This window comes from Heloderma suspectum, chromosome 1, assembly GCF_057233095.1.
Source record: "Heloderma suspectum isolate Gila_16-S chromosome 1, 16-S_ref, whole genome shotgun sequence".
In the NCBI taxonomy this organism is placed as follows: Eukaryota; Metazoa; Chordata; class Lepidosauria; order Squamata; family Helodermatidae; genus Heloderma; species Heloderma suspectum.
The window spans coordinates 295,001,521-295,028,503 of record NC_139458.1 but is presented as its reverse complement, the minus strand read 5'-3'; the positions used below and the strand labels follow the sequence as shown (position 1 = coordinate 295,028,503).

Sequence of the window (26,983 nt, the reverse complement as noted above, 5' to 3'; positions counted from 1 at the left end):
ATCGAAGAAGGCCATGCGTCCTCTTCTACAGAGGACAGTTCTCTATTTGATGCATTGCCAGAGGACTGTCCTCTTGGAGGCATCTTCTATTTGAAGGGCTGTCCAGTTCAAGTCTGATATAAAGGTAAAGACCCATCAGAAGGAAGAGCTGGGCCTTGATCTTGCCCATCAGCAGCACCTCGACAGCTCACTGAGCAAGACACACAGGTCACCTGATCACACTCTTCCACACTATGGTGAGATGTACTTATTTCTATTTAAATTATAATTATTTCTAAATTTGCATCTATACATATAAATTACTATATATAAATTTTATGCACATTTCTGTGCTCTTTTGGGGTGATGCATTTCCTCTTGTTTGGCTATTTATAGGTGGCCATCCTACTTTGTTTAAAATGGATGGTCTTTATAGTTTATACAGTTTCATTATTTTTCAATTTTGTATCCCTCCCATCCTCCATGGAGCATCAGCAGCTAGGCAGCTGAGTAAATGTAAGGCTTGGGGTTCATGAGTATAAAGATCACAGAGGATTTCTTAGTTCAAGTAGATTTTTTAAAATTACTAATATTCAGAGATCCCAATCCTGTTTCTAAACTAGAAGACCCAATTCAGATGAGTGGATTGTGGGAAAACAATGCCCACGGAGAATGAAAGCAGCAAAAAGCAAAGAGAAAAACTATTTCAGCAAGGAATAGGACTGAATGCTTACTGATGAAGTGATGAAGCCATTTATTATTACACTGCAATTTCTGTTGGAGATTAAAGCTGCAATCTGCACATTAGTTAAACTATTGAAATTCAGCTGGATTTAAGTAGCCTATGCAGTATTGCAGACAAAATATGATCAGCTTTTATTCCCCCTTGATTTTATACAGCATATCACAGCCACAGAGTTTTGAAAACTGTAGTTTGAAACACTGGAGGCACAGCATTTGTGTTGTTCTGTTCAGGAACATTCTTCAGTTAGAGCAATTATTTTGCTTAGTCTGTCCCCTGGACTGGATCATCTTTGCTTCAGTTCCCTGCAGCCCCGATGTCACAGAGGCACCATGAGTCTCTGAACTAATCCCAAAATTGTTTACCCTTCCAGGTCTGCTCTGAGATATTTCTTCCATCTTTTACTCTAGATTAGCATGTCTAATATGTGTATAATTAATTAGGGCATCCTTCACTCATATTAGGCATCACCCCAAAGCTGTAATCCTGGCCCTCGATGGGGCAGGTGGGGGGTGGGATGACACAATTTATAGCCTTGTGTTTCTTAATCATAATTCCAAATGTATTGCTTACTTGCTGGTTGAAGGGCTGTTGAATGCTGCAGGACAACCTCTCTGCTGGTGGAGAGGAAGGTCTGCTGCTGGAGGTCCTTCTGGATGGTGGTGGCAGAACCTTCTGCCACTGTGGCTGTCCCAGCAGAGGAGCTGAAAATGGGGCGGTTCAGGGACATGTTGGGGACAGCCAAGGATCCACAGAATCCTTATCTGCTCCTTTATTATCTGACACTACCCCAAACAGAGCTGGATGTAGCTAATTCCCTTCCATTGGAGGTAAGGGTCGGGGGGGGGGGGAGAAAAAACCTAGCCATCACCTTGGCTGCCACAAGCTGGCAGACCTTCAGAAATGGCACAAGCTCTGGCACAGATCTCCCTATGACCAGTAGGAATGCTTTGTTGAATGTATCACAAAAACAGACAAACCATCAGCATATTTTTTAAAACATTCTTCAGCCCAGGTAAAACAAAGTCATCAAAAGCTTACCAGTTAACTAACTTACATCAAAAAGTCAGCAATATCTAAATAAAACAGCTCAGCCAATCCATAACAAATGGGTCTTCAAGGACCTTAGGCCATCCCCAATGGGGGCCAACCACACATGCTTTGGAAAGGAGTTCACAAGCTCCCTAAGCTAGAAGCCACCAATGAAAAGGCCCTGCCTCTAGTGCCCATCAGTCAATAATTCCCTCATTAACAATTTTTTAATTTACATATATCATTGTAATACTGTGATATTTACATTGCAATCATGGGATATTGCAATGTAAGACACAGGAACTCTTGAGCGAACTGGCCAGAATGCCAGCTGAATGTTGCACATGCTGAGTTTTACATGTTAACTTTATAAGAAGATTATTGGGGGAAATACTGATTTGGGCAGGGAAATAAAATTCTCTTCATCATATATTACTTTGCCAATGCATAAACCCACACACACTGTTGTTATTACTGCTGTTGCTTTCCTTGTGTTAATTGAACAAGCTAAATTCTTTAGGGCACTGCATCTGGTTACAGTAATGTTAATAATGCCACCTCAGTAAATATTATGAATTTACAATATTCCCATGTCTTTGTAGAATCCAAAGGCTTTGTAAGAATGTCTTGGCATTTGGCTGATTCGTTGATGGATTTTTAATGACTAGATCATTTTGCCCTTTTAAAGAAAGATGAAAATATTGCACATATAACTTTTGCATATTATAACTTCCAGATATTCCTTAGGACTGAAGTACTTTAACTCATCTAAATGCTTAGGCATTTCTGTAGCCCCAACATCAAGTGACTTATTTGAAAGAGTGGAATTCTGTCTATTTCAAATTTATCTATTGATACCCTTTCACCAACAAAGGGTATCAGTAGATAAAGCTGAACTATTTGTTACTATTATTGAACAAGGAAATTTGAGCAACAAAATATAGTAAGTTCACTGTTGTATAAAATGCATCCATGAAGAAGGTCAAACAAATGGTATAAACTCAGGTTCAGTTGTACACAATAAGCTCAATCCATAGGTGTCCATGTACAGCAAAGGGATGAATGACTGCTATGCTCAAGGATCTGTCCTGTTCTCTAATGTAACAGATGGTCACTGATCTGACAATAAGATCACCTGTAGGAGGGATGGGAAGCAGGTGCCAAACTCAAACAAGATTACATTCAGGAAGGAAGAAATCAGTGAAAGTAAGCATTTTTTCATGTACAAGTCACCCTTTCTGGATCACTTTCTTGTTTATAAATGGCACCAATTAAATTGACTTGAGCATATGTGTAAATTAATCATTCCGGAATTTGATCCCTCTGTGGAAGAATGCAGGAGATAGGACAAACAGCTCTGTTATCACCTTAATGTATTGGAACAATAAATCACTGACATGACTCCAGTAGGCAGCTATTTATTCTGTAAATAAAATTACCCAGGAAGTATAGCTTCTCTTTTGTACTGGACAATGTCAAAAAACATTGATATCTTTTTACTGCTGAATGGGTTTGTCATTTTGTTTTGCTGACTAACATTTGAGCCAAGATCTAGCTGATTAACAAATTTTTTTTGGTAAGTTAAATATGCTAAATTCTGATACTATGAGTAATTTTGACAAATACTTCTAAAATGTAAAGTACTGTCCTGTGTTGGCTGCAGTGGACTCTGAGTGAAGGGGCTACCCAAGAAGCAAAGTAACAAAGCAGGCAAAGGTTCTAGTACAACTGGGAAGAAACAGGTGTGCGTACGTGCAAAGGTAACTGTGGAATGTGAACAAGATGCATGTAATTAGCTGAGTTTGGGGAAAAATACTAGACAAAGTGTCTTCCAAGATAAGCCCAAGAACTGAGAAAAGGGTTCTACAATTCAGGAATTCTGCCAGCAGGTGAAGTGGTGGTGAAGGCTTCTAAGGGAAAGGTGATGTCCTTTAGCACCGAAAAAGGACTTTCCAAAAGAGATAAAATAAGTAGGGATGTCAGAGAATTCTGCCAAGGACTGAAATGGGATAAAATTCCCTTCAGTCCATGCCACGGAATCCTCTGTGGAACCGCACCACGAGATCCTGTGGAGCCAGCAGTTATGTGGCTTTTTTTTCATTGTATGCAAAGAGTCACAAAATTTTCGTAAATAAAAGCGCAGTGTAGTATATTCCGATAATAAATACATAACGTTTTTTAAAAAAAGGAATTGTGCTCACCACCTTGTTTGTGGGTGTTCTTTTTAAATTGAAATCCTCCTTCTCCATTGGGGAGTTTACTTCCAGCCAAAACGCTTCCTCTTCCTAGGGGCTTCCCAAAAGAAGGCTGTCTTAGGTGCACCTGAGATATAAACTATTTGTTTAAAGCAACACTGTTTTAAAGAAAGGAAAAGGTCCTGGAGCCCTGCACAATGTATTATTCTCTCTGCTAAGCTCCAGGACTGGCGCGGTCATTTGAAATGGTTTTGTCTTTCTTTAAAACAGCATTGCTTTAAACAAATACTTTATCTCTCAGGCACACCTAAGACAGCTTTCTTTTGGGAAGCCCCTACAAGGAAGAGGAAGTGTTTTGGCTAAAAGTAATTACTGCACCCCCTTCATGGATCACTGCCTTGTTGTGGCGAAGGGGCTTGCGTAACTCAGTGAAGCCATAAGCTATGCCGTGCAGGGCCACCCAAGATGGACAGGTCATGGCAGAGGGTTCTGACAAAATGTGGTCCACTGGAGAAGGAAATGGCAACCCACTCCAGTATTCTTGCCAAGAAAACCCCATGGAACGTATCACAAGGCTAAAAGATATGACGCCGGAAGATGAGCCCCTCAGGTCGGAAGGTGTCCAATATGCTACTGGGGAAGAGCAGAGGGTATTTCCAAGTAGTGCCAGAAAGAGTGAAGCGGCTGGGCCAAACCCGAAAGGACACTCAGCTGTGGATGTGTCTGGCAGTGAAAAGAAAATCCGATGCTGTAAAGAACAATATTGTTTAGGAACCTGGAATGTCAGATCAATGAATCAAGGTAAGCTGGAGGTGGTCAAACATGAGATGGCAAGATTGAACATCGACATCTTGGGAATCAGCGAACTAAAATGGACAGGCATGGGCGAATTTAATTCAGGTGACCATCATATCTACTATTGTGGGCAAGAATCCCTTAGAAGAAATGGAGTAGCACTCATAGTCAACAAAAGGGTGGGAAAAGCAGTACTGGGGTACAATCTTAAAAATGATAGAATGATCTCAGTACGAATCCAAGGCAAACCTCACAGTAATTCAAGTCTATGCCCCAACCACTGAGGCCGAAGAAGCTGAGGTTGATCGGTTCTATGAAGACCTACAACACCTTCTAGAACTAACACCAAAAAAAGATGTCCTCTTCATCATAGGGGATTGGAATGCTAAAGTAGGAAGTCAAGAAATCACCAGGATAACAGGCAGGCATGGCCTTGGTGTACAAAATGAAGCAGGACAAAAGCTAATAGAGTTTTGCCAAGAGAACATGCTGATCATAGCAAACACTCTTTTCCAACAGCACAAGAGGCGACTCTACACATGGACGTCACCAGATGGTCAATATCAAAATCAGATTGATTATGTCCTTTGCAGCCAAAGATGGAGAAGCTCCATACAGTCAGTAAAAACAAGACCTGGAGCTGACTGTGGCTCAGATCATGAGCTGCTTCTTGCAAAATTTCGGCTTAAATTGAAGAACGTCGGGAAAACCACTAAACCGTTCAGGTATGACCTAAATCATATCCCTGATGAATATACAGTGGATGTGAGGAATAGATTTCAGGGATTACACCTGATAGACAGAGTGCCTGAGGAACTATGGACGGAGGTCCGTAACATTGTTCAGAAGGCAGCAACGAAATCCGTCCCAAAGAAAAAGAAATGCAAGAAAGCCAAGTGGCTGTCTGATGAGGCTTTACAAGTAGCTGAGGAAAGAAGGGAAGCGAAAAGCAAGGGAGAAAGGGGAAGATATACCCAACTGAATGCAGAGTTCCAGAGAATAGCAAGGAGAGACAAGAAGGCCTTCTTAAATGAACAATGCAAAGAAATCGAGGAAAACAACAGAATGGGAAAGACTAGAGATCTCTTCAAGTAAATTGGAGATCTCAAGGGAACGTTTTGTGCAAAGACGGGCATGATAAAGGACAAAGAAGGCAGGGACCTAACAGAAGCAGATGAGATTAAGAAGAGGTGGCAAGAATACACAGAAGAACTATACAGGAAAGATCTGAATGTCCCTGATAGCCATGATAGTGCGGTCACTGAACTTGAGCTGGACATCCTAGAGAGTGAAGTCAAGTGGGCCTTAGGAAGCATTAGTAACAACAAAGCTAGCGGAGATGACAGTATTCCAGCCGAGCTATTTAAAATCCTAAAAGATGATGCTGTTAAAGTGCTGCATTCAATATGCCAACAAATCTGGAACACTCAACAGTGGCCACAAGACTGGAAAAGGTCAGTTTACATTCCAATTCCAAAGAAGGGCAACGCCAAAGAGTGTTCAAACTACCGCACCATTGCGCTCATTTCACATGCCAGCAAGGTGATGCTCAAAATCCTACAAGCTAGGCTTCAGCAGTATGCGAACCGAGAACTACCGGAAGTACAAGCTGGGTTTAGAAGAGGCAGAGGAACTAGAGATCAAATCGCCAACATTCGCTGCATCATGGAGAAAGCAAGAGAATTCCAGAAAAACGTCTATTTCTGCTTCATTGACTACGCTAAAGCCTTTGATTGTGTGGATCACAACAAACTGTGGCAAATTCTTAAAGTGATGGGAGTACCAGACCACCTTACCTGTCTCCTGAGAAACCTGTACGAGGGTCAAGAAGCAACAGTCAGAACCAGACATGGAACAACCGATTGGTTCAAAATTGGGAAAGGAGTACCCTGCTTATTTAACTTATATGCAGAGTACATCATGAGAAATGCCGGGTTGGATGAATCACAGGTTGGAATTAAGATTGCCGGGAGAATTATCAACAACCTCCGATATGCAGACGATACCACCCTAATGGCAGAAAGCGAAGAGGATCTCAAGAGCCTCTTGTTGAGGGTGAAAGAGGAGAGTGCAAAAGCTGGTTTGAAACTCAACATTAAAAAAACTAAGGTCATGTCATCTGGCCCTATCACTTCCTGGCATATAGAAGGGGAAGAAATGGAAGCAGTGACAGATTTTACTTTCTTGGGCTCCAAGATCACCGCAGATGGTGACTGTAGCCATGAAATTAAAAGACGCTTGCTCCTTGGGAGGAAAGCTATGGCAAACCTAGACAGCATAGTAAGAAGCAGAGACATCACCTTGCTGACAAAGGTCCGTCTAATCAAAGCTATGGTTTTCCCAGTAGTAATGTATAGCTGTGAGAGCTAGACTATAAGGAAGGCTGAGCGCCGAAGAATTGATGCTTTCGAACTGTGGTGCTGGAGAAGACTCTTACGAGTCCCCTGGACTGCAAGGAGGTCAAATCAGTCCATCCTAAAGGAAATCAACCCTGACTGCTCATTGGAAGGACAGATACTGAAGCTGAAGCTCCAATATTTTGGCCACCTAATGCGAAGAGAAAACTCTCAGGAAAAGACCCTGATGCTGGGAAAGACTGAAGGCAAAAGGAGAAGGGGACGGCAGAGGATGAGATGGCTAGATAGCATCACGGATGCAATGAATATGAACTTGAGCACGCTCCGGGAGACAGCGAAGGACAGGAAGGCCTGGCGTGCTATGGTCCATGGGGTCACAAAGAGTCGGACACGACTGAACGACTGAACAACAACAACAATTACTGCATGTCAGGGCAGGGGGAAAAATACGTAAATATTTACGAAAAATAGCAATTCTTACAGAAGTTATGCAGACTCAAGGAGACGGCTGGGCACAGGAATTACGTTTGTCGGTACAGATTTATCTACGTAATTTTTGGAGTGGAAAAAAGAGGAGAATTCCAGGGGCTTGTGAACAGTGGAATGGAGCACTGGACGCAAACTGTGGAAGTCAAGCAGCACAGAAGGTACACAATTCGTACATCCCTAAAAATAAGCCCAACTAATGTACAACCAGGACCCGTAGTCAAAAGATGTGTTCTTCCACAGACTTGGGAAGAAAGAGTATTTAAGACACACCAAAGTCAGTGGAATTCTGAGGGAGATATGGAAACCAGAGAAGCAGCTAAGTGCAGCACACCTCCTGCTTCCGAGTATATGACCTGGCTAGCCACCAGTTGCTCCAACATGATTAATTATCTGAGTGAATGTGACAAGTATGAATGAACTGAAACTAACCATTTTATGTAAAGTAAAGGTATTCTAAGCATTGCATTCGAGTTTTTGAGTCTCAGTCTGTATCTTACCCAGTCATCCCAGGTTTTTGTAGCAATACCCGGTCAGATCATTAGTCTATCTAGCATAATATTCCCTGCTCTGACTGGCAGCAGCTCGGCAGAGTTTCAGGTTGGGGTCTTCCCCACAACCTACTACCTAATTATTTTAATTACAAATGCCAAACATTAAACCTGAAACCTTCTGCATACAAAACCAGTGTTTTTACTGAGAAGTGGTCCTGCCCCAGCTGTAGCATTTCATTGTACAATTAAAGCTGCTCCTGTAGACCCACTCTACACAATTACTTCATTTTACCAACATTCATTACAGCAGACATGCATCTCTCTCTTTTCCTCAGGTCCCCTGCCTGCTCAGCATTCATAACTCCTACACACCCTTCCTAAAAATAGCTTTCTTTCCTGGCCTTGTATGAGGGACTGTCCCGCCTGCTAACTAATAGTACTGACCCAAAAATACTTCACCTGGGAAAATGCAGATTCTCAGAACCTTGCACAAACACAACCAAAGTCCCAGGGGTGAGCTGAAAGTTTGCAAAAGGACATTTGGTCCTACTTACTAACCCTCCTCAGAAATTAGGTTCCATACACTCTGGTGTGGGGACTGAACTGGGGTCATGCATGCTGACTCTGTCCCCAAAGTCACTATTCCTGTTATCCACTGCAGGCCCCACCCAGCCTTCAATTAATTGAGAGGTGCATCTGAAGGGAGAACCAGGCACATTAGCTGAGTATGTGGAGCCCCAAACTTCTGAAGGGGGATAGCGACTCTTATGCTCCTTTCCCAGTCACTTTTCAGCCAGGTTTTTATCCCACTGCCTACTTTGTATTCTCTTCCCTAAAACACCTACCTTTGAGAACATTCTGTAGATATTCATTTTCCATTCAATTAGTTTTCTAGCTTGGGCTTCCTTGCCCATCTACTTAGCTCACTGTCCCTCTGGTCTCAAGGCCCTGTGTGTTATCACCAGCTGAACTGTCAATTCATTAATAGATGCTGAACTATTTGACTCTTGCTGTTGTTGATAGGTTGTCTCTGGGCAGAGTTTGCAAACATCTCATGACATCATAGCCAGTGCTAGAAGTGGGATGGGATGCCATTCCACTTCTTTTCAATGGGTGTAAAACCATCTTGGGATTCAACACAGAGCCCGGTTTCACCAATATTGTGAAAAGTCACTTGATCCAGATCAGGACTATTTGCAGACCTGGAAGAAGCATATACTTGCAAAGACAGGCCAGCAAAGAACAGGTCAGCCCAGATGGCCAATAGATGCATATCTACTCAATTGATATATTCCCAGACATCTGGGTAACTGAATCAAGCATCATCATCATGCTCCCCCCCATCCCTTCCCTCCAGATCCCTTTCTTGAGTTTCTGTCTTTTTAGAGACAGAAGACAGGGACTGTCTGTTGATTCTTGTAATCCACTCCAGGAGTCCTTTGACTGAAGAGTGGGATAGAAATGTTTTGAACAAATGAATAAAATAAGACAGCTTCTTCTTTCTCCAACAACTGAAGCGAGAAGCCCCGGAAGCTGTCTGTCTAAAAGCCAAGGTATATGTTACTTTAAAGATATATCTAGCAGCTAAGTTGTTTTTTTCTCTTACTCAAAAGGAAGTGCAGGGGATCCAATCCAGATCAGGGTCCTAGCATGAGATTGGGGAGTTTATCTCTTTGCCCTCCACTGTGTTCCTAATCCAGAACTCACACCTGCAATTTCCACAGCCAAAAAGTCATCTATTGAAACAAATGCATCAGATAGAAATAAAGAAATTGATTGTGTGCAATCAAAAATAAACATAGTAAAATCCTTCTTAAGATTTTAAGCTTTAAGGAACATATCTGACTTCCAAAATAGAACATTCACACACAACATGCATTTCATAAAACAGGCTTTTGCCTATAAAACAAATGCCAAAACAAATGTGCAACAGAGCAATCTTAAATTGTGGGGTGAGTTACACAGATGGTCCACAACTTCTGGCTTGCTGTGGAGAGTGGGTTTTTTGCTGAGGTTTTTAACAGGCAGATTTTTCCTTTTACTTTTCCTTACCATTGAAACCAATGGGAGGGAGATTTACTACATAGTTAAAGAGGTTGATCGGGGCAGGGAGGACAGGGGAGTGAGGGTGCTTTGGATCTGATGGATCCAAGGCTGCCCATTACTCACCCCAACATACTCCAGAATGCCCCAAATGTGGCCCTATTGCCAGAAGCAATACCACCTGCTGTACTCCTATGACCAAAGAGCTTTCCAAGGGCATAGCAGTGGTCTCTGGGACAGATGTGCCATGACTCTGGTGGAGCTCCTGTCCACTTGCAGAGCAGCACTTGCACCCCATCCTAACCCCTCAGTCCACTTTTGAAAGAGGATTGCTTTCCTCATCTGTAACTTGTCACAAGGGTCTTTGCTGTTTTTGTGACAACAGACTAATGCAGAAACTCATCTATAAAACACAGATTATGAGAATACCAAAGGCTTGATGAAAGTGTTTCCTGCTTCTAATTTTGTAAAAATTATATTTTGTTGCCCACACAGTGTGTGTGTCTCTGAAATATACAACAGATGTTTCTGTTCACATTTTGAAAGGATGTTATCATCTAATGACTGACAGCATTACATCATTGTCTGACCTTGCTACCACTTTACTAATGAAGTTTCCTACCTGAAAGAGAAATTAAGGGATGAGTGCTGTGCTGCTTCTTTTGTTAGCACACAAGCGTACTTTGAAACATTTCCCCAAATAGGCACATGCTAGTTCCAAGGACAAAAGAGGAAAGGTCATTGGAGTTGGGGGAGAATATATTTCTTATCTGATGAGATGAGTGCTTTGCCTGAGTGGTGAATTGTGTGCATATGGTGAGATGCTGAAGCAACTGCAGAAATATTTTGAAAGTGACAAATGACAATTGGCTATAGCCAAAAATATAAAGTTATCAGGAATGCATTAAGCATCCAAATAATTCCTGGAGATCTAAATCAATTGCATTTTATTATTGCATAACATAACTAGCATTTGCATTCTCACCCTCAGATTTATTCTTACAGTTCTATGGTAAGGGCATGTCTGTCTTGTTGTTTACCATGGATATGTGCTGATTTGTCACATCTGTAAAATGCATCTGACCTGCTCTGTGCGCTTTGCTCTGTCAGGCATCTTCGACCTGTATCCAATCTGTACCATCTGCACTGATCTATGTTTGACCTATACCATCTGCACCAACAAGATGCAAGAATCAAGTGTACATCATAGTGCTATGTTCAAAATTGCACTGCAAAGGTGCCTATCGTACTATAACTAATGTTGCTTCAAATACATCTCTCTGTCTTGGGCGTTTCCTTTAGTTCAAAAGGTAAGCTAAAGCTGTGCAGCAATTTTTCCTCCCTTGATTACAATTACTGCAACTGTACAAACTGAGCCCCGGTACTTTCATGACAAATAATAAATTATGATGCATGAATACCCAGTTGAGAATTGGTATCTAGGGAGACATATCCATTTTAGTTTGAAATGTTGAAGCTGTTGATTCAGAATAAAAACCCCAAATTAAAAACCACAGGACCCCAATGTTGATGGTCCAAGGAACAACCCCAATTAAAACCCCACAACCCTGATCAAGCCCACAAATTCTAATATACTGCAGTATCTTCTTTATAACCTTCATAAACAATGTGAGACACACTTTATAGGTGATTTGAAATATTACACAGATAATTAGGGTATGCTAGGTATATCCAAGGAATGGACTTTATCAGTGAGCTGTATGCAAAATACATTAGTGGTTTTGCTACATTTTAATTAGTAAAAAACCCCACACATAGCAGAAAAAAATGCTCTCAAATCCTCAATTGCCATATTTTTTGTCAAGCAGAGTTTGCATCTGATTAACTCTACCTGACTTAAGAAGCAGCTTTTTAATTAATATTTTGCATCAATTACACTGCTATGACACAGTTGTAGAAGCTTACAGGTTAAATAAAATTATGTCCTTTACATTAGCAAATTTTCAAGTCATGGCAAAAATTTATTGGATGAATGAATCATATCATGGCCCATCAGAAACCTAATTTCTCTGTACATAAAGAACCATGGGAAAAGAAAAGAAATCTTACATACATTACACTTTGGCTAAGCTTTTCCGTGAGTGTTATTAATATCATAATGGATCCAATGTCCTGGGAGTAGCAGTTAAGCAGTTTTTAAGTCAAGCAGTGAAACTATCATTCAGTTGTAAACCAGATAAGTTTGCACTGAAGTAAAGGAGACTGTGATTGAATGAAAGCACCTTTTGATTTCCTAAGTAATGCTTTCACTCTTTGGTGACACCTTTATTATTGAACTGTTGAGTCAATGTCTGGAGCTTTCATACATCCTAAAGGTGGCCAGATGAATCACAAGTCTGGAGATGCAGAAAGAGTTTTAAATGGAATCTCTCCCCTATATGCCAATCTGTTAATTTTTTTAGGGCTACAGCTAACTGGGATTCTTTCTGAATCACATTTCCTCCAGTTCAAACAGAAAACGAATGGGGTAGCTTCCTTGGAGCAGAAAAAGAATTCCTCCCAGTGGGCCTCAAGTGGCAGAAAAAGGAAGCAGGATGGTTTGGAAGGAAGTGGGATGTTTCAAAGTGAGAAAAGAAAGGAAGTGAATACTTATGCGAGACACAGGTATATCTGTCTGAAAAGAAATGGGGTATTTATAGGCTGTCCTGAAAAGAAGTGGGGAGGCAACCCATCCCACTTTTAGCACTGCCTCCTCCTAGTGTTTTCCTATCAGGCTGAAGTCTGGGCTCAAATTTTTTTTTCTCTATTTTATTTCACTCCAAGTTGACCTTTATCATTAACTCAGCTTCAACTTACATTATCTTAAAGCAAGCTTTCCATTTAGAACTTGGGTATTTTTATTTGATTTTATTTATTAAATTTATTAATCGCCTATCTGGCTGGTCACCCAGCCACTCTGTGCGATGTACAATAATAGAAACAGTTTAAAACAATAACATTCTACATTAAAAACATCATATTTCTGAAAATACCCTTGTTGTTGTTCAGTCGTTAAGTCGTGTCCAACTCTTCGTGATCCCATGGACCATAGTACACCAAGCCTTCCTGTCCTCCGCTCTCTCCCGGAGTGTTCTCAAGTTCATATTCATTGCATCCACATTTTTAATGCATGGCAGAAGCTCATTAAAGAGGGGGCATGGAAGAGTTCCCTAGGGAGGGAGTTCCACAGAGTGGGGGCCACCACAGAGAAGCCGTCCTGGCTGATGGGACAGAGAGAAGGCCATTTTATTTTTATTTCTTTATTTAAAATATTTCTAGGCTGCCTTTCAGGGCAGAAACCCTCCCAAAGCAGGTAGAAAAACATAGCATGATGCTCCCAATTCTGACTATCACACACACAATGGTTGGGTTTCCTTCCGTTAAACACAGAAGCAGTGACTGGAGAAGGATCAGGTTCCAGTTAGCACATTTCTTGCAAGGAAATCCAGCCATTCAGAACTCATGGTGCAGCATATGTATTTTTCCATTTAAAATTGTGTTTAAACTTAAATACTAATTTGCATAATGTCCTTTATGCATATTAGGAGAGGCTTTCACATCTAAAAGGAAGCCTATTATAGCTCTGTTGGACTAGTGACAAGTAATGACAAGTTAAGAAAGTAATAGGTTTCAAAAGTTTTAGTTGGGAGATAAATTTGTTTGTTGACCCAAATAGAAAAAACAAATTAAAAAAGGAGGAAATGACATGGGAGCACCATTGTGGGGTACAGCTCAGGACATCATGGCCATCATGGTAACTATGGGGTTTTCCCAATGTATCCAAGACCCCATTCATGTGACAAGACATCTATCTGCTCTGATCTTATCTGCCAGCCTAGGACATGGGTGAATGCTTGGGAGCAATGTCAATGATATCACTGTCATAGAAGGATCATTACCTGGTCACTGCTCAGTTGTGCATGTGTGTGTGTGTGTGGGGGGGGGGGACTTTTAAGAGAGCTAGGGAACCAGTTAACACAGTCTGCCCTAAAGGGTTAATTTGGTTTACAGAATGCTTTAGGTCAGTAGTGGGCAGAAGGTAGATCACGATCTACTGGTAGATCCCAGGTTGAATAGCCATTGATCTTCAAGGGTTTTTGTCAACTGATTAACAGCATCAACAACAAGAAGACTCCCGCCCCCCAAATAAGGCTGCTAAAAAGAAGAAAGCTTGTGGGTGTGGGGAGAATTGGGAGTGGATTTTCAGGAGAAAGGACAGTGAATTCCGTTCTGATCCTGAAAAAAAAAAAAATCTGGGTCTGAGCTATGTGCTCAGATGCACCCTATTCCTTAATTCAACTCAAAGAAAGATGTCACATTTTGTGACCTTTGAATTGACCTAATAAGGGTAGTGCCCAAATATGGATTTTAGAGGGCAATGTAATCAAACTAGTAGTGGTGGTAGAGCTCAATCAGTAATCTTAAAATATCATAGTTTCCATTTATGGCTGTAAGCATAATAGTCATTATAAGGAATAAGGTGATATAAGGCAGTTTTGGATTATGGGCAAGGCTGCTGCCTTATATCCACACTCAGAGGGTTCTTCTCTGTGCTCCATTACAGAGATATTGGAGTTGCAACATAGGGTCTCTGCTGGCAGATTTGTGCAAGTCTCTTTTCTTTCTGTTTCTGTACAAGGTATGAAATGTGTGGTTTTTGTTGCTTTCTTTAATAAAAGCATTCTATTCTATCTTAAAAAGTTGTCAGTGTGTGAGGGAGTCAGTGCACCTCAGCATGAGGACAGCCACATCTCCAGTCCTGTAACACATTTTAGTAGACAGGGAATACACACCTGTGATTATTGGGCACTGTGGTTGGGGGTTAACCGCTAATAAATTAAATTACATCATTTCACCAGGAGCTGGGTACCTTAGAAGTGTACTCCCCCCCATGTGCCTCCTCCTCCCTCAGCTCACTGGGGAAGGCACTGCTTCATGTTTTGTCTTTTGTGGAGATACAGGCACAGAGACACATCGGCTCAATGGGAGCCCCTACGGTTTTGCCTCTTGAAGCATGTGTCTGGCTACATCTCTTGTTGCTTCCCATTTCTAGTCATTTTTTAAGGAAGTATTTTATGGCTAATAGCAGTTAGGGTTGATTTCTGACTTTTAGATTTTGTACATGTTTTAGCCTTTTAAAAACAACAACTATGGTTTTAAATTGTGTTTTGCATCTTATTGTGTTTATTTTTTTATTACTGGTACTTCGTTTGGTAATTTATTATTGGTACTTGTTTTATTGTGATTGTTATTCACTTGGCAGAGAACATGGCACGAAAGCTTGAAATAAAAATAAAATAAAACTGAATAGCCTGAGTGACCAGTTTATAGCTTAGCATACAGTGAGTAATAAAGGAATCCAAAACCTTTGTAGACAAAACTATATTTCCTCCAACCCCATGGTAGTGTGGATTTATTCATACACCACACATTCAATGATCTATCATTGAAAGGGTTAGCAGATAAATGGCAATATACTGTAATAACAACATAGTTTTAAATAAACGGTCTTTATTATATACCTTATGAGGCCTCTCCATTCAATCGCTAAGAGCTTATTCTGAGGTGGAAGCAAGCCAGCCGTTTTGTCTTTTACGAATTCCTTTGCTAACTTCCAAATCAGTTCCTTTTAAAATATTAAATCCAGTTTAAATTTCATTTATGGACTAAAGCCAGTTTTGCTTGTTTGCAGACCATAACAACATAAGTCAGCTTAACTGTCAAGTCAAAGACAAAGCCAGCAGAAATTCACAAAGAAATTTTTTTTTTAATTGTCTCAGTAGAAAAATTTGTCATTAAAAGAACGTAATGGAGTTTCCAAAACTGAAAACGGGGAACCACAGGCTTTGTATACAGAAGGACACTCTTCGGGTCCTGGACATATCTCATTAAAGGATGTGAGATAGCATGACTAGGGGAAACCTAAGCCTTAGAGAAGACAACACTTGCTTAGATGGATATACATAACTATATACTATAGTCATGGGAAAAGTCAAATAGACTAGAGCTGTGCACAAATGGCCTCTTGCAGTTTGTGGGCAGAGAAATGTGGGAGACAATTTCACCAAATTTCTCCAGGGGGAGGAGAAATTCTCAACCGTGTCTCCCAGGTAGGGCTCTCCACTGGCAGCGTTTGTAGCACAGCTTCCTTTTTTTGGAAAGGGGTTTGGGGTTTTTTGTGCTGCAACAGTATCAACTGTCCTGGCAGGCTAGCCCCCAGTTTGGGGGCCAGCAATGCAGGTGGGGGCAGTGTTGTGTCTAGCTCGGGGGATAAAGTGGAATTAGTGCTCTGCCAAAATCTGTCCTCCAATTTCTTGAAAGTTTTCTCCCCTCATGAAAGAGGCTTCTATTGTTCTGCCTCATTCAGGATGTTTTATAATGTATTTTTGTGGTGTTTTTGAGCTTACCTAATATAGGGATGGACGAAAGTCCCTTACCTGGTCCCGCAGCTTGCTTTGCCATGGGGGAGAGGCGCTCCGTCCCTCCCCCCGAAATTCTGGCCGAGGGGGAGGCGCCCCGTCCCTCCGGCCAAAATTCTGGCCGGGGGGGAGGCGCCCCGTCCCTCCAGCTGTGAAACCTCTTCTCCTGCCAGGACGCAAATGGCGGCAGCCATAGCCGCCGCCGTTTGCGTCCCTGCAGTCAGCCGTGATAGGCTACGTAAATGTTTACGTAGCCTATCACGGCTGACTTTGGGAAAAAAAAAAGCGCGTACGCAAATGGCGGTGCTCAAGGAATTTGCATTCCTTATTTGGGCACGTGTAGTCTACGTAGACATTTATGTAGACTACGGCGAAAATAAGGGCAATGCAAATAGCGTTGCCCTTATTTTCACCGTAGTCTACGTAAATGTTTATGTAGACTACACGTGCCCAAATAAGGAACGCAAATTCCTTGACCACCACCATTTGCGTACGCGCTTTTTTTTTTTTTTCCAAAGTCAGCCGTGATAGGCTACGTAAACATTTATGTAGCCTATCACGGTGTTTTTTGAAAATCTAGCTGTGATAGGCTACGTAAATCTTTACGTAGCCTATCACATTTGTTGTTGTTTTTTTACTTGGAAATGGCGGCGGCGGCAGCCGGTTGGAAGACTGGCCGCTGCTGCTGCCGAACCGCCACTGAACCGCCGCCGGGAGCTGCTGCCACCAGGGACATTCGCGCAAGGTAAGTCCCATCCCGGGGGGGGGGTGGCGGGGGGGGTGGCGGACCGTTTCTCCACCAATTTCGGGGGGCCGAATGCGTTGGCATTCGCCTCCCAGAGATTCGTGGAGAAATTCTCTGACATCCCTAGCTAATCACACCTAGCCTCCCTGGCTGCCTGCACATCCTGATCTGAAAAAGCTCCATGGGAGGAATTACCTCAAGGTGCCTTGAACTCAACTTTCATTGAAGTCTAGGGGCCGATCTACATTACGCCCGCCATAGCAATGAATTCGGTGTCCCGTCGGGTTAAACGCTCTCGCATTAAAACGTGATTATTCACACTCACCCATTTTCCCTGTTGCAGTGCTTCATCGAATGAGCGAGCTCGGTTCACTTAAGCGCTGTGCTGTTTTCCTGCTGTTTTCCTGTGCGCGCTTGTCTGATCTCGGATGCTAAGCGGGATCAGCCCCAGTCAGTAGTTGGATGGGCGACTGCCTGGGAATCAGGCTTCCTGCATTGAGCAGGGGGTTGTTGTATCCCTTCAAATGAGAGTTTTACCCCCTCCTATCCCCCGCTCTGGATGTTTTTTTTTTTTTTAATTAAGGCATTATCCTCGCAGAATCGGGGCTTCTCTGCAATTTTTTTTTTCTAATTCAGGCATGATCTTTGAAGCTTCCAAGTTGTGAAGCTTCACAGCTTCGAATCTTTGAAGATCATGCCTGAATTAGAGAAAAAAAGATTGCGGAGAAGCCCTGATTCTGCGAGGATAACGCCTCAAATAGAATGAGAATAGTAAAAAAATATTGGTGGGAGAAATTTTCAGCACAGCACTAAAATAGAAATGGCACGGGAGATCTGTGATCAGTTACCACAGTATATTTTGCTTTAGTTAAAAACAGCCACGGGTAGGCATGGAATTTGGATTGGGGTTGTGGTTCTGCGGCACAAGAGGTTAACCTTTTCCCTCTCAGTGCTTACCTGATGTAAATCCACCTCCAAAGCTGCTTTTAGCCACTGAGGGGAAAAAGACAGGTACAATAATTACTCATCTCCCCACCCCTGATGACTAATAGCATCTTCAGCAGGAGGGATTTAAGTTGGGGAAATGAAGGGGGGGCATATGATATATGAAGCTGTCTTATACTGAATCAGATCATTGTTCTATGTACCCCAGTACTTGCTACCCAGACTGGCAGTAGCTCTCCAGGATTAAGAACATAAGAAGAGCCATGCAGGATCAGACCAAGGGTCCATCTAGTCCAGCATTCTGTTCTCACAGTGGCCAACCGGCTGTCTACCAGGAATCCACAAGCAGGACACAAGTGCAACAGCACCCTCCTGCTCATGTTCCGCAGCAACTGGTGTACACAGGCTCATTGCCTCTGGTACTGGAGGTAGCATACAGCCATCAGGACTAGTAACCATTGATAGCCTTCTCCTCCAGGAAGTCTAACCCCCTTTTAAAGCCATCCAAATTGGTGGCCATCACTATTTCCTGTGGTAGTGAATTCCATAGTTTATGTGCTGTGTGAAGAAGTACTTCCTTTTATCTGTCCTGAATCTCCCACCAATCAACTTCATTGGATGACCCCAGATTCTAGTATTTTGAGAGAGGGAGAACAATTCTCCCTATCCATATTTTCCACACCATGCATAATTTTGTACACCTCTATCATGTCTCCCCTTACCCTCCTTTTTTCCAAGCTAAACAATCCCAGCTGTTGTAACCTTTCCTCACAGGGGAGATGTTCCAGCCCCTTGATCATTTTAGTTGCCCTAGTTCTGCACTTTTTCCAGCACTACAATATATTTTCTAGGTGCGGTGACCAGAACTGTACACAGTATTCCAAGTATGGTTACACCACAGATTTGTATAAGGGCAGTATCATATTGGCAGTTTTATTCTCAGTTCCTTTTCTAATTATGCCTAACATGGAGTTTGCCTTTTTTACAGCAGCTGCACACTGGGTTGACATTTTCATCGAGGTGTCCACCACAACCCTAAGATCTCTTTCTTGGTTGGTCACCACTAGCTCAGATCTCATCAGGTTATACCTGAAGTTGGGATTTTTTGTCCCAACATGCATCACTTTACACTTGCTTACATTGAACCACATTGCCATTTAGATGCCCATTCTCCCAGTTTGGAGAGATCCTTTTGGAGCTCCTCACAATCCCGTTTGACCACCCTAAATAATTTGGTGTCATCAGCAAACTTGGCCACTTCACCAGTAAAGGTCTTCCAATAAAGGTTCCCAGTAAAGGTCTTACATCACTTATTTAAAATATTTATATGCCACCTATAACTGTGCCAACTGTGTTCTCAAAGAAGCTTACAACAAAGATAAAACAAAAAATATATAAAACAAGTGAAACCTCCAACAAAATGCTGCAGTGTGCAGTGCTCTTGTTCATTGTTCCAGTCAGTCAGCCATGCCCTCCTCCAGGATACTGCATTCCATTCCCCCACCACTGGTTTCCTGTCCCTATCCTCCCCACCCCCCATACACAATCAGCATTCTGTGGCAACGAAGTGTGTTCACTCCTCACTGGGTTTGTCTGGGATTTGTTTTCTTTTCTTGGGGGGGGGGCACGTCTGCAAACCCCAAGCCCTATTAATGACTACCAGCCATAGTGGCTATATATTACCTCCAGTCTCAGAGGCAGAATGCTTCCAAGCACTGGTTGCTGGAGAACACAAATGGGAGGTTGCTATTGCACTGTCCAGACATCTGATTGGCCACTGTGGGCACAGAATGCTGGACTAGATAGGCCTTTGGTCTGACTGAGCATGGCACATCTTATGTTCTTGTTTGTGGATTGTGCCATTTTGGCTACATATGGACCAACAGGAGAACTGAGATCGCTATTACAAGTGGGACCTGTAACAATAAGTATCTAATGAATTCATTCATTCAATATTTATTCTCCTTATTTATCTTGCAAATAGAGAAAAGTATCCAGACTCTTGTTAAAATTCACCTGCATATTAGTTGGGATGTCAGTTACCCATATTTTCTTGGTCAGAAGATGTAGACAGATAATGGGTAAACAACTTCAAACTTCTGAATTTTGGTAATCAAAGAATTCCACAACAGGATATTAAATAAAAATTAATCTAAGTATTTATTAAGATCACAATTCAAGCAGCAACTTCCTTAAACAAGAGCGATAGTTCAGGAAGTGTGATTAATTTTAAAAAATAAGCCTAAACCTGAGGTTTAAAAATAAATTTTATTTACATTTTTAAACAAAATGCATTCCTGATTCTAAAAGAATGGAACAGTCCAATGATTATAATAATGTCTATTGCTGAAATATTATCCATTGCTGATGCTTTTATAACCTCAATAAGCAATAGGTACCTGGCTTTAGTTAAAACACGTTTAGAAAATATGTGAAGCAAAGCTCAGTTCTACAAAGCTTAATTAATCTCTCTTAAAGATGGGTAATGATACTTTTTCCTACAGAATCTCAATGAGGAAATAGATTCTATCTGGAGGAAGGGAAGGGTGCTAGTATTGAAAACACATGGCTAGCCCATTCTGATGTTTGTCCAGTGTAGGCTTAGGGATGGAGTTTGAATTAGTGAGAACTGCTGATGTCTGGGATCAAGGACACTGCAGTCATCAGAGTCCAAATTGGACTGACTGGGAACATAAATAACAGGACAAAATAGTATAAATTTCTTCTAAATTGAACACATTGAAGCTTGTGGACATGGTGGCTCCAATGTGTACATGCAGTTTCTGTGCCTACAACTGTTTTATCACTCACTTCAGTGGGAGTGATCTCTTAATCAAATGACACCACGGGTGAAAGGGATGCATCCATGGAGCTTTTCCCCTCTATTAAAAGGAACAGAGAAGCTAAAATACACAAGAGCCCCACATGTGCATTACAGAGGCTCTGACCAGTCTGAACAGAAGCAGTTTATTTTAGAGACCACATTTTTTTTTGCAGCAGAATGAGTTTCCATCAAAACACTTTCTGTTATTCTTTGATATTTAATGAGCTGCCATTCATGAGATTATATAAACAGCAGAAGGATTCAACTAATAAAAAATCCTACCTATGTTTATAGATATTTTTTGAAAATGGGATCAGACCAATAAAAGAATTAGAAAAGTAATGAGAAAAAACATTAAACAACTGCAGTTTAAAGAACGCCGAACAGCAAGTTGAAAAATCTGTGATGTATAATTAGCAAGGCCTTGGGGAACACATGTATCTAAAGACCATGTGGCACAATAATAACTTCAGTTATTAGCCGATAAAGTTCTTTCATTTTATCTTGTAAGTGTAGCAATGATTCTTTCAGAAAACAAACATTTGGGTGTTGGCAATCTTCATTATTAGGTATAATAAAACTGTCTCTTGGGGAAACTACCAGTAATCCAGGAGATCCTGCTATGGAAACAGTTAAAAATGGTGATGCAGTGATTGTATGGTACCTCAAGTGTTCTCAGTCACTTAATAGAATTGAAACATTATTTATTTGTTAGAGAACTGGAGAGCTCATAAATAGGGAACTTGGTTTTGTAGTCAGTTGTGCATTATGCCATGTACTGCATTTTCGCTGGTTTTCCCTTTGTTCAAAAAAATGCAACTGCTGGTGTTATTGTCAGCAGACACATCTAATACAAGCTTTACATTTAAGAAAGAATTATAACTCGTAATGGCCATCCATGCATTATCTTTCCTAATCCCCATCACTCATCATGAAGCAAAATTCATTTTTCCCCAAACTAAGCCAATTTCATGAAAAATGCATATTTGAGCTCACATTTCTTCCTAGAAACATCCGAGGGTACTTCTCTGAAATTAAAGTTGGATTTATATGCAGAAAAAGCATGCAGCATAATGCAACTGTCAGCCCTTTGATTTGAAATAATTTGCTCCTCAGACAGCTCTTCCTGCTATCAGCATTGACCTCATAGTCTTCTTCAGAGAGAGGAAGCGGCAAGGTAAGACATGATCTCCAACTTCTCATCACTCTGCATTTTCTTCTTGTCACAGAAATGCACATTTTTCATCTTCTTTATCATTAAAACCCACTACATTCTCTGGGAACCCTCACCCTTCCCCATCGTTCTGTCTCTAAATGCCCTTTCTCTCTACTTATTTCTTCCCTTATTCTATAAAAACCTCACTTTCCTTTGGCTGATTCCCATCAGAAAAATCTGCTTCGCTATTCTCTCTTATACAGGAATGATACTAATCTCTCTTGTGTTTTCTGCTTCCTTTGGGTAATTTCACACGGCCGAACACCATGTGGTTATTCTTTAGATTCTCACAGTATGCTGCTGCATCCACACAGTGGGATGGTTCTCTACAGTGAAAGACCATTTCCCACTTATGGAAATCCCTCCACGGAGAGGTTTACCTGTCACTTGCGTTGTACTCTTTTCAGTGATGGGCAAAGGCCTTTCTTTTCTCCCAATCATTTGAGAAACCTAGTTCTAGATTTTTATGGCTGTTTTATCAATTCCTGTGCTGCTTGTTGTTTTGTAACATATTGTATTTTATTCTTTTTAATATTTATAGTATTTTGTATTTTTTACCCCCTTCATGGATCACTGCTTTGTTGTGGCGAAGGGGCTTGCGTAACTCAGTGAAGCCATAAGCTATGCTGTGCAGGGCCACCCAAAATGGACAGGTCATGGTGGAGAGTTCTGACAAAATGTGGTCCACTGGAGAAGGAAATGGCAACCCACTCCAGTATTCTTGCCAAGAAAACCCCATGGAACGTATCACAAGGCTAAAAGACATGACGCCGGAAGATGAGCCCCTCAGGTTGGAAGGTGTCCAATATACTACTGGGGAAGAGCAGAGGGAATTTCCAAGTAGCATCAGAAAGAGTGAAGCGGCTGGGCCAAAGCTGAAAGGACACTCAGCTGTGGATGTGTCTGATGATGAAAAGAAAGTCCGATGCTGTAAAGAACAATATTGTTTAGGAACCTGGAATGTCAGATCAATGAATCAAGGCAAGCTGGAGGTGGTCAAACATGAGATGGCAAGATTGAACATTGACATCTTGGAAATCAGCGAACTAAAATGGACAAGCATGGGCAAATTTAATTCAGGTGACCATTATATCTACTACTGTGGGCAAGAATCCCTTAGACGAAATGGAGTAGCACTCATAGTCAACAAAAGGGTGGGAAAAACAGTACTGCGGTACAATCTCAAAAACGATAGAATGATCTCAGTACAAATCCAAGGCAAACCATTCAACATCACAGTAATTCAAGTCTATGCCTGCCCCAACCACTGAGGCCGAAGAAGCTGAGGTTGATCGGTTCTATGAAGACCTACAACACCTTCTAGAACTAACACCAAAAAAAGAGGTCCTTTTCATCATAGGGGATTGGAATGCTAAATTAGGAAGTCAAGAAATAACCAGGATAACAGGTAAGCATGGCCTTGGTGTACAAAATGAAGCATGACAAAGGCTAATAGAGTTTTGTCAAGAGAACACGCTGATCATAGCAAACACTTTTTTCCAACAGCACAAGAGGCAACTCTACACATGGCCATCACCAGATGGTCAATATTGAAATCAGATTGATTATGTACTTTGCAGCCAAAGATGGAGAAGCTCCATACAGTCAGTAAAAACAAGACCTGGAGCTGACTGTGGCTCAGATCATCAGCTGCTTCTTGCAAAATTTTGACTTAAATTGAAGAAAGTAGGGAATACCACTAAACTATTCAGGTATGACCTAAATCATATCCCTTATGAATATACAGTGGAGATGAGGAATAGATTTAAGGCATTAGACCTGACAGACAGAGTGCCTGAGGAACTATGGACAGAGGTCCGTAACATTGTTCAGACGGGAGCAACTCAATCCATCCCAAAGAAAAAGAAATGCAAGAAAGCAAAGTCTGATGAGGCTTTACAAGTAGCTGAGGAAAGAAGGGAAGCAAAAAGCAAGGGAGAAAGGGGAAGATATATCCAACTGAATGCAGAGTTCCAGAGAACAGCAAGGAGGGACAAGAAGGCCTTCTTAAATGAACAATACAAAGAAATCGAGGAAAACAATAGAATGGGAAAGACTAGAGATCTTTTCAAGAAAATTGGTGATCTCAAGGGAACGTTTTGTGCAAAGACGGGCATGATAAAGGACAAAGAAGGCAGGGACCTAACAGAAGCAGATGAGATTAAGAAGAGGTGGCAAGAATACACAGAAGAACTATACAGGAAAGATCTGAATGTCCCTGATAGCCATGATAGTGTGGTCACTGAACTTGAGCCAGACATCCTCGAGAGTGAAGTCAAGTGGGCCTGAGGAAGCATTACTAACAACAAAGCTAGCAGAGATGACAGTATTCCAGCCGAGCTATTTAAAATCCTAAAAGATGATGCTGTTAAAGTGCTGCACTCAATATGCCAACAAATTTGGAACACTCAACAGTGGCTACAAGACTGGAAAAGGTCAGTTTATATTCCAATTCCAAAGAAGGTCAATGCCAAAGAGTGTTCAAACTACCGCACAATTGTGCTCATTTCACATGCCAGCAAGGTTATGCTCAAAATCCTACAAGCTAGGCTTCAGCAGTATGTGAACCGAGAACTACCGGAAGTACAAGCTGTGTTCTGAAGAGGCAGAGGAACTAGAGATCAAATCGCCAACATTCGCTGGATCATGGACAAAGCAAAAGAATTCCAGAAAAACGTCTATTTCTGCTTCATTGACTACGCCCAAGCCTTTGATTGTGTGGATCACAGCAAACTGTGGCAAATTCTTAAAGAGATGGGAGTACCAAACCACCTTACCTGTCTCCTGAGAAACTTGTATGAGGGACAAGAAGCAACATAAGAACCAGACATGGAACAACCGATTGGTTCCAAATTGGGAAAGGAGTATGACAAGGCTGTATATTGTTGCCCTGCTTATTAATTTATATGCAGAGTACATCATGAGAAACGCCAGGTTGGATGAATCACAGGTCGGAATTAAGATTGCCGGGAGAATTATCAACAACCTCAGATACGCAGACGATACCACCCTAATGGCAGAAAGCGAAGAGGATCTAAAGAGCCTCTTGTTGAGGGTGAAAGCGGAGAGTGCAAAAGCTGGTTTGAAACTCACCATTAAAAAAACTAAGATCATGGCATCTGGCCCCATCACTTCCTGGCATATAGAAGGGGAAGAAATGGAAGCAGTGACAGATTTTATTTTCTTGGGCTCCAAGATCAGCGCAGACGGTGGCTGTAGCCATGAAATTAAAAGACGCTTGCTCCTTGGGAGGAAAGCTATGGCAAACCTAGACAGCATAGTAAGAAGCAGAGACATCACCTTGCCGACAAAGGTTTGTATAATCAAAGCTATGGTTTTCCCAGTAGCAACGTATGGCTGTAAGAGCTGGACTATAAGGAAGGCTGAGCACTGAAGAATCGATGCTTTCGAACTGTGGTGCTGGAGAAGACTCTTACGAGTCCCCTGGACTGCAAGGAGGTCAAATCAGTCAATCCTAAAGGAAATCAACCCTGACTGCTCATTGGAAGGACAGATACTGAAGCTGAAGCTCCAATATTTTGGCCACCTAATGCGAAGAGAAAACTCACTGGAAAAGACCCTGATGCTGGGAAAGATTGAAGGCAAAAGGAGAAGGGGACGGCAGAGGATGAGATGGCTAGATAGCATCACCAATGCAATGAATATGAATTTGAGAACACTCCGGGAGAGAGCGGAGGACAGGAAGGCCTGGCGTGCTATGGTCCATGGGGTCATGAAGAGTCGGACATGACTTAACGACTGAACAACAACATTTTTTACTTTTAGCATAGTCTTTGGCATTTTAGGGGGTAATCCTATTCAACTTTACACAGAAACGGCCTACATCTCCCAGAATGCCCCAGCCAGATAGCCAAAAAGTATAACTTCAGTTTTCAATTAGCAGACGTATGGGTATTTCACTTACAGAACATGTACTTGGCACATTCCAAGCAGTAATCAGCAAAATATGTCTGGAGATGTAAACAGATGTATATTGGCTTGCTGATAAGTTACATTTTCTTACATCTTCAGGCTGCCCCATGAACTGGGTTAGAAAAAGATATATGGTATATAGCAGCTTTTCCCAACCTGGTGCCCTCCAGATGTTTGGACTACAATTCCCAGCATGCCCCAGCCAGCCATGGGACACAGCCTTCATTTGCAACTAAACTAGTTTCAGCTACAGCTGTAGAAGCCTACAGCCTTGTTCAGGCAACACACTTGAGTTTACTGAATGCATATGGTGGGAGTGGTGAGGGATTGTCCCCACTGATGCTGCCCCCCCCCCCCGGCATGTTCAGTGTAATTTCTGAACAAGGCCTAGACATGTACAAATATCCATTTGTAAGTTTTGTCCATGTGAATGGGTGCTAGCTTTATGCAGGGTTCCCAATTGTACATTCAGAGAAAATTTGAATGCACTTAGGCTGTATTCAGACATTATGATGAACATGTGTAAGGGGAGGGACCAGCAAGCACAATCCCAAATCCTCTTCCATGATGTGTGCATTCAGTAAATACACATATGTTATCTGTCTATTCTCTTTGAGAAATCATGGAGGACGGGGGAAGTGCCAGATGACTGGAGGAGGGCTAACGTTGTCCCTATCTTCAAAAAGGGTAAAAAGGAGGAACCTGGGAACTACAGACCAGTCAGTCTGACATCAATCCCTGGGAAAATTCTGGAGCAGATGATAAAGCAATCCATCTG

The 26,983-nt window shown here is 41.8% G+C and overlaps 1 protein-coding gene across 2 annotated transcripts in view; it reads right to left on the bottom strand.

The window, feature by feature from the left end:
• ADGRB3 (adhesion G protein-coupled receptor B3) overlaps positions 1-26,983 on the bottom strand; it is a 703,006-nt gene that overhangs the window by 642,420 nt on the left and 33,603 nt on the right. Inside the window, exon 4 of one of the 2 annotated variants that reach the window (XM_084826875.1) lies at positions 17,423-17,498. The exons of the other annotated variant lie outside the window; for it this stretch is intronic. Within the exon in view, the coding sequence (XP_084683001.1) occupies positions 17,423-17,498 (76 nt within the window). The remainder of the gene's footprint in view (positions 1-17,422; positions 17,499-26,983) is intronic. 2 annotated transcript variants of the gene reach the window in all.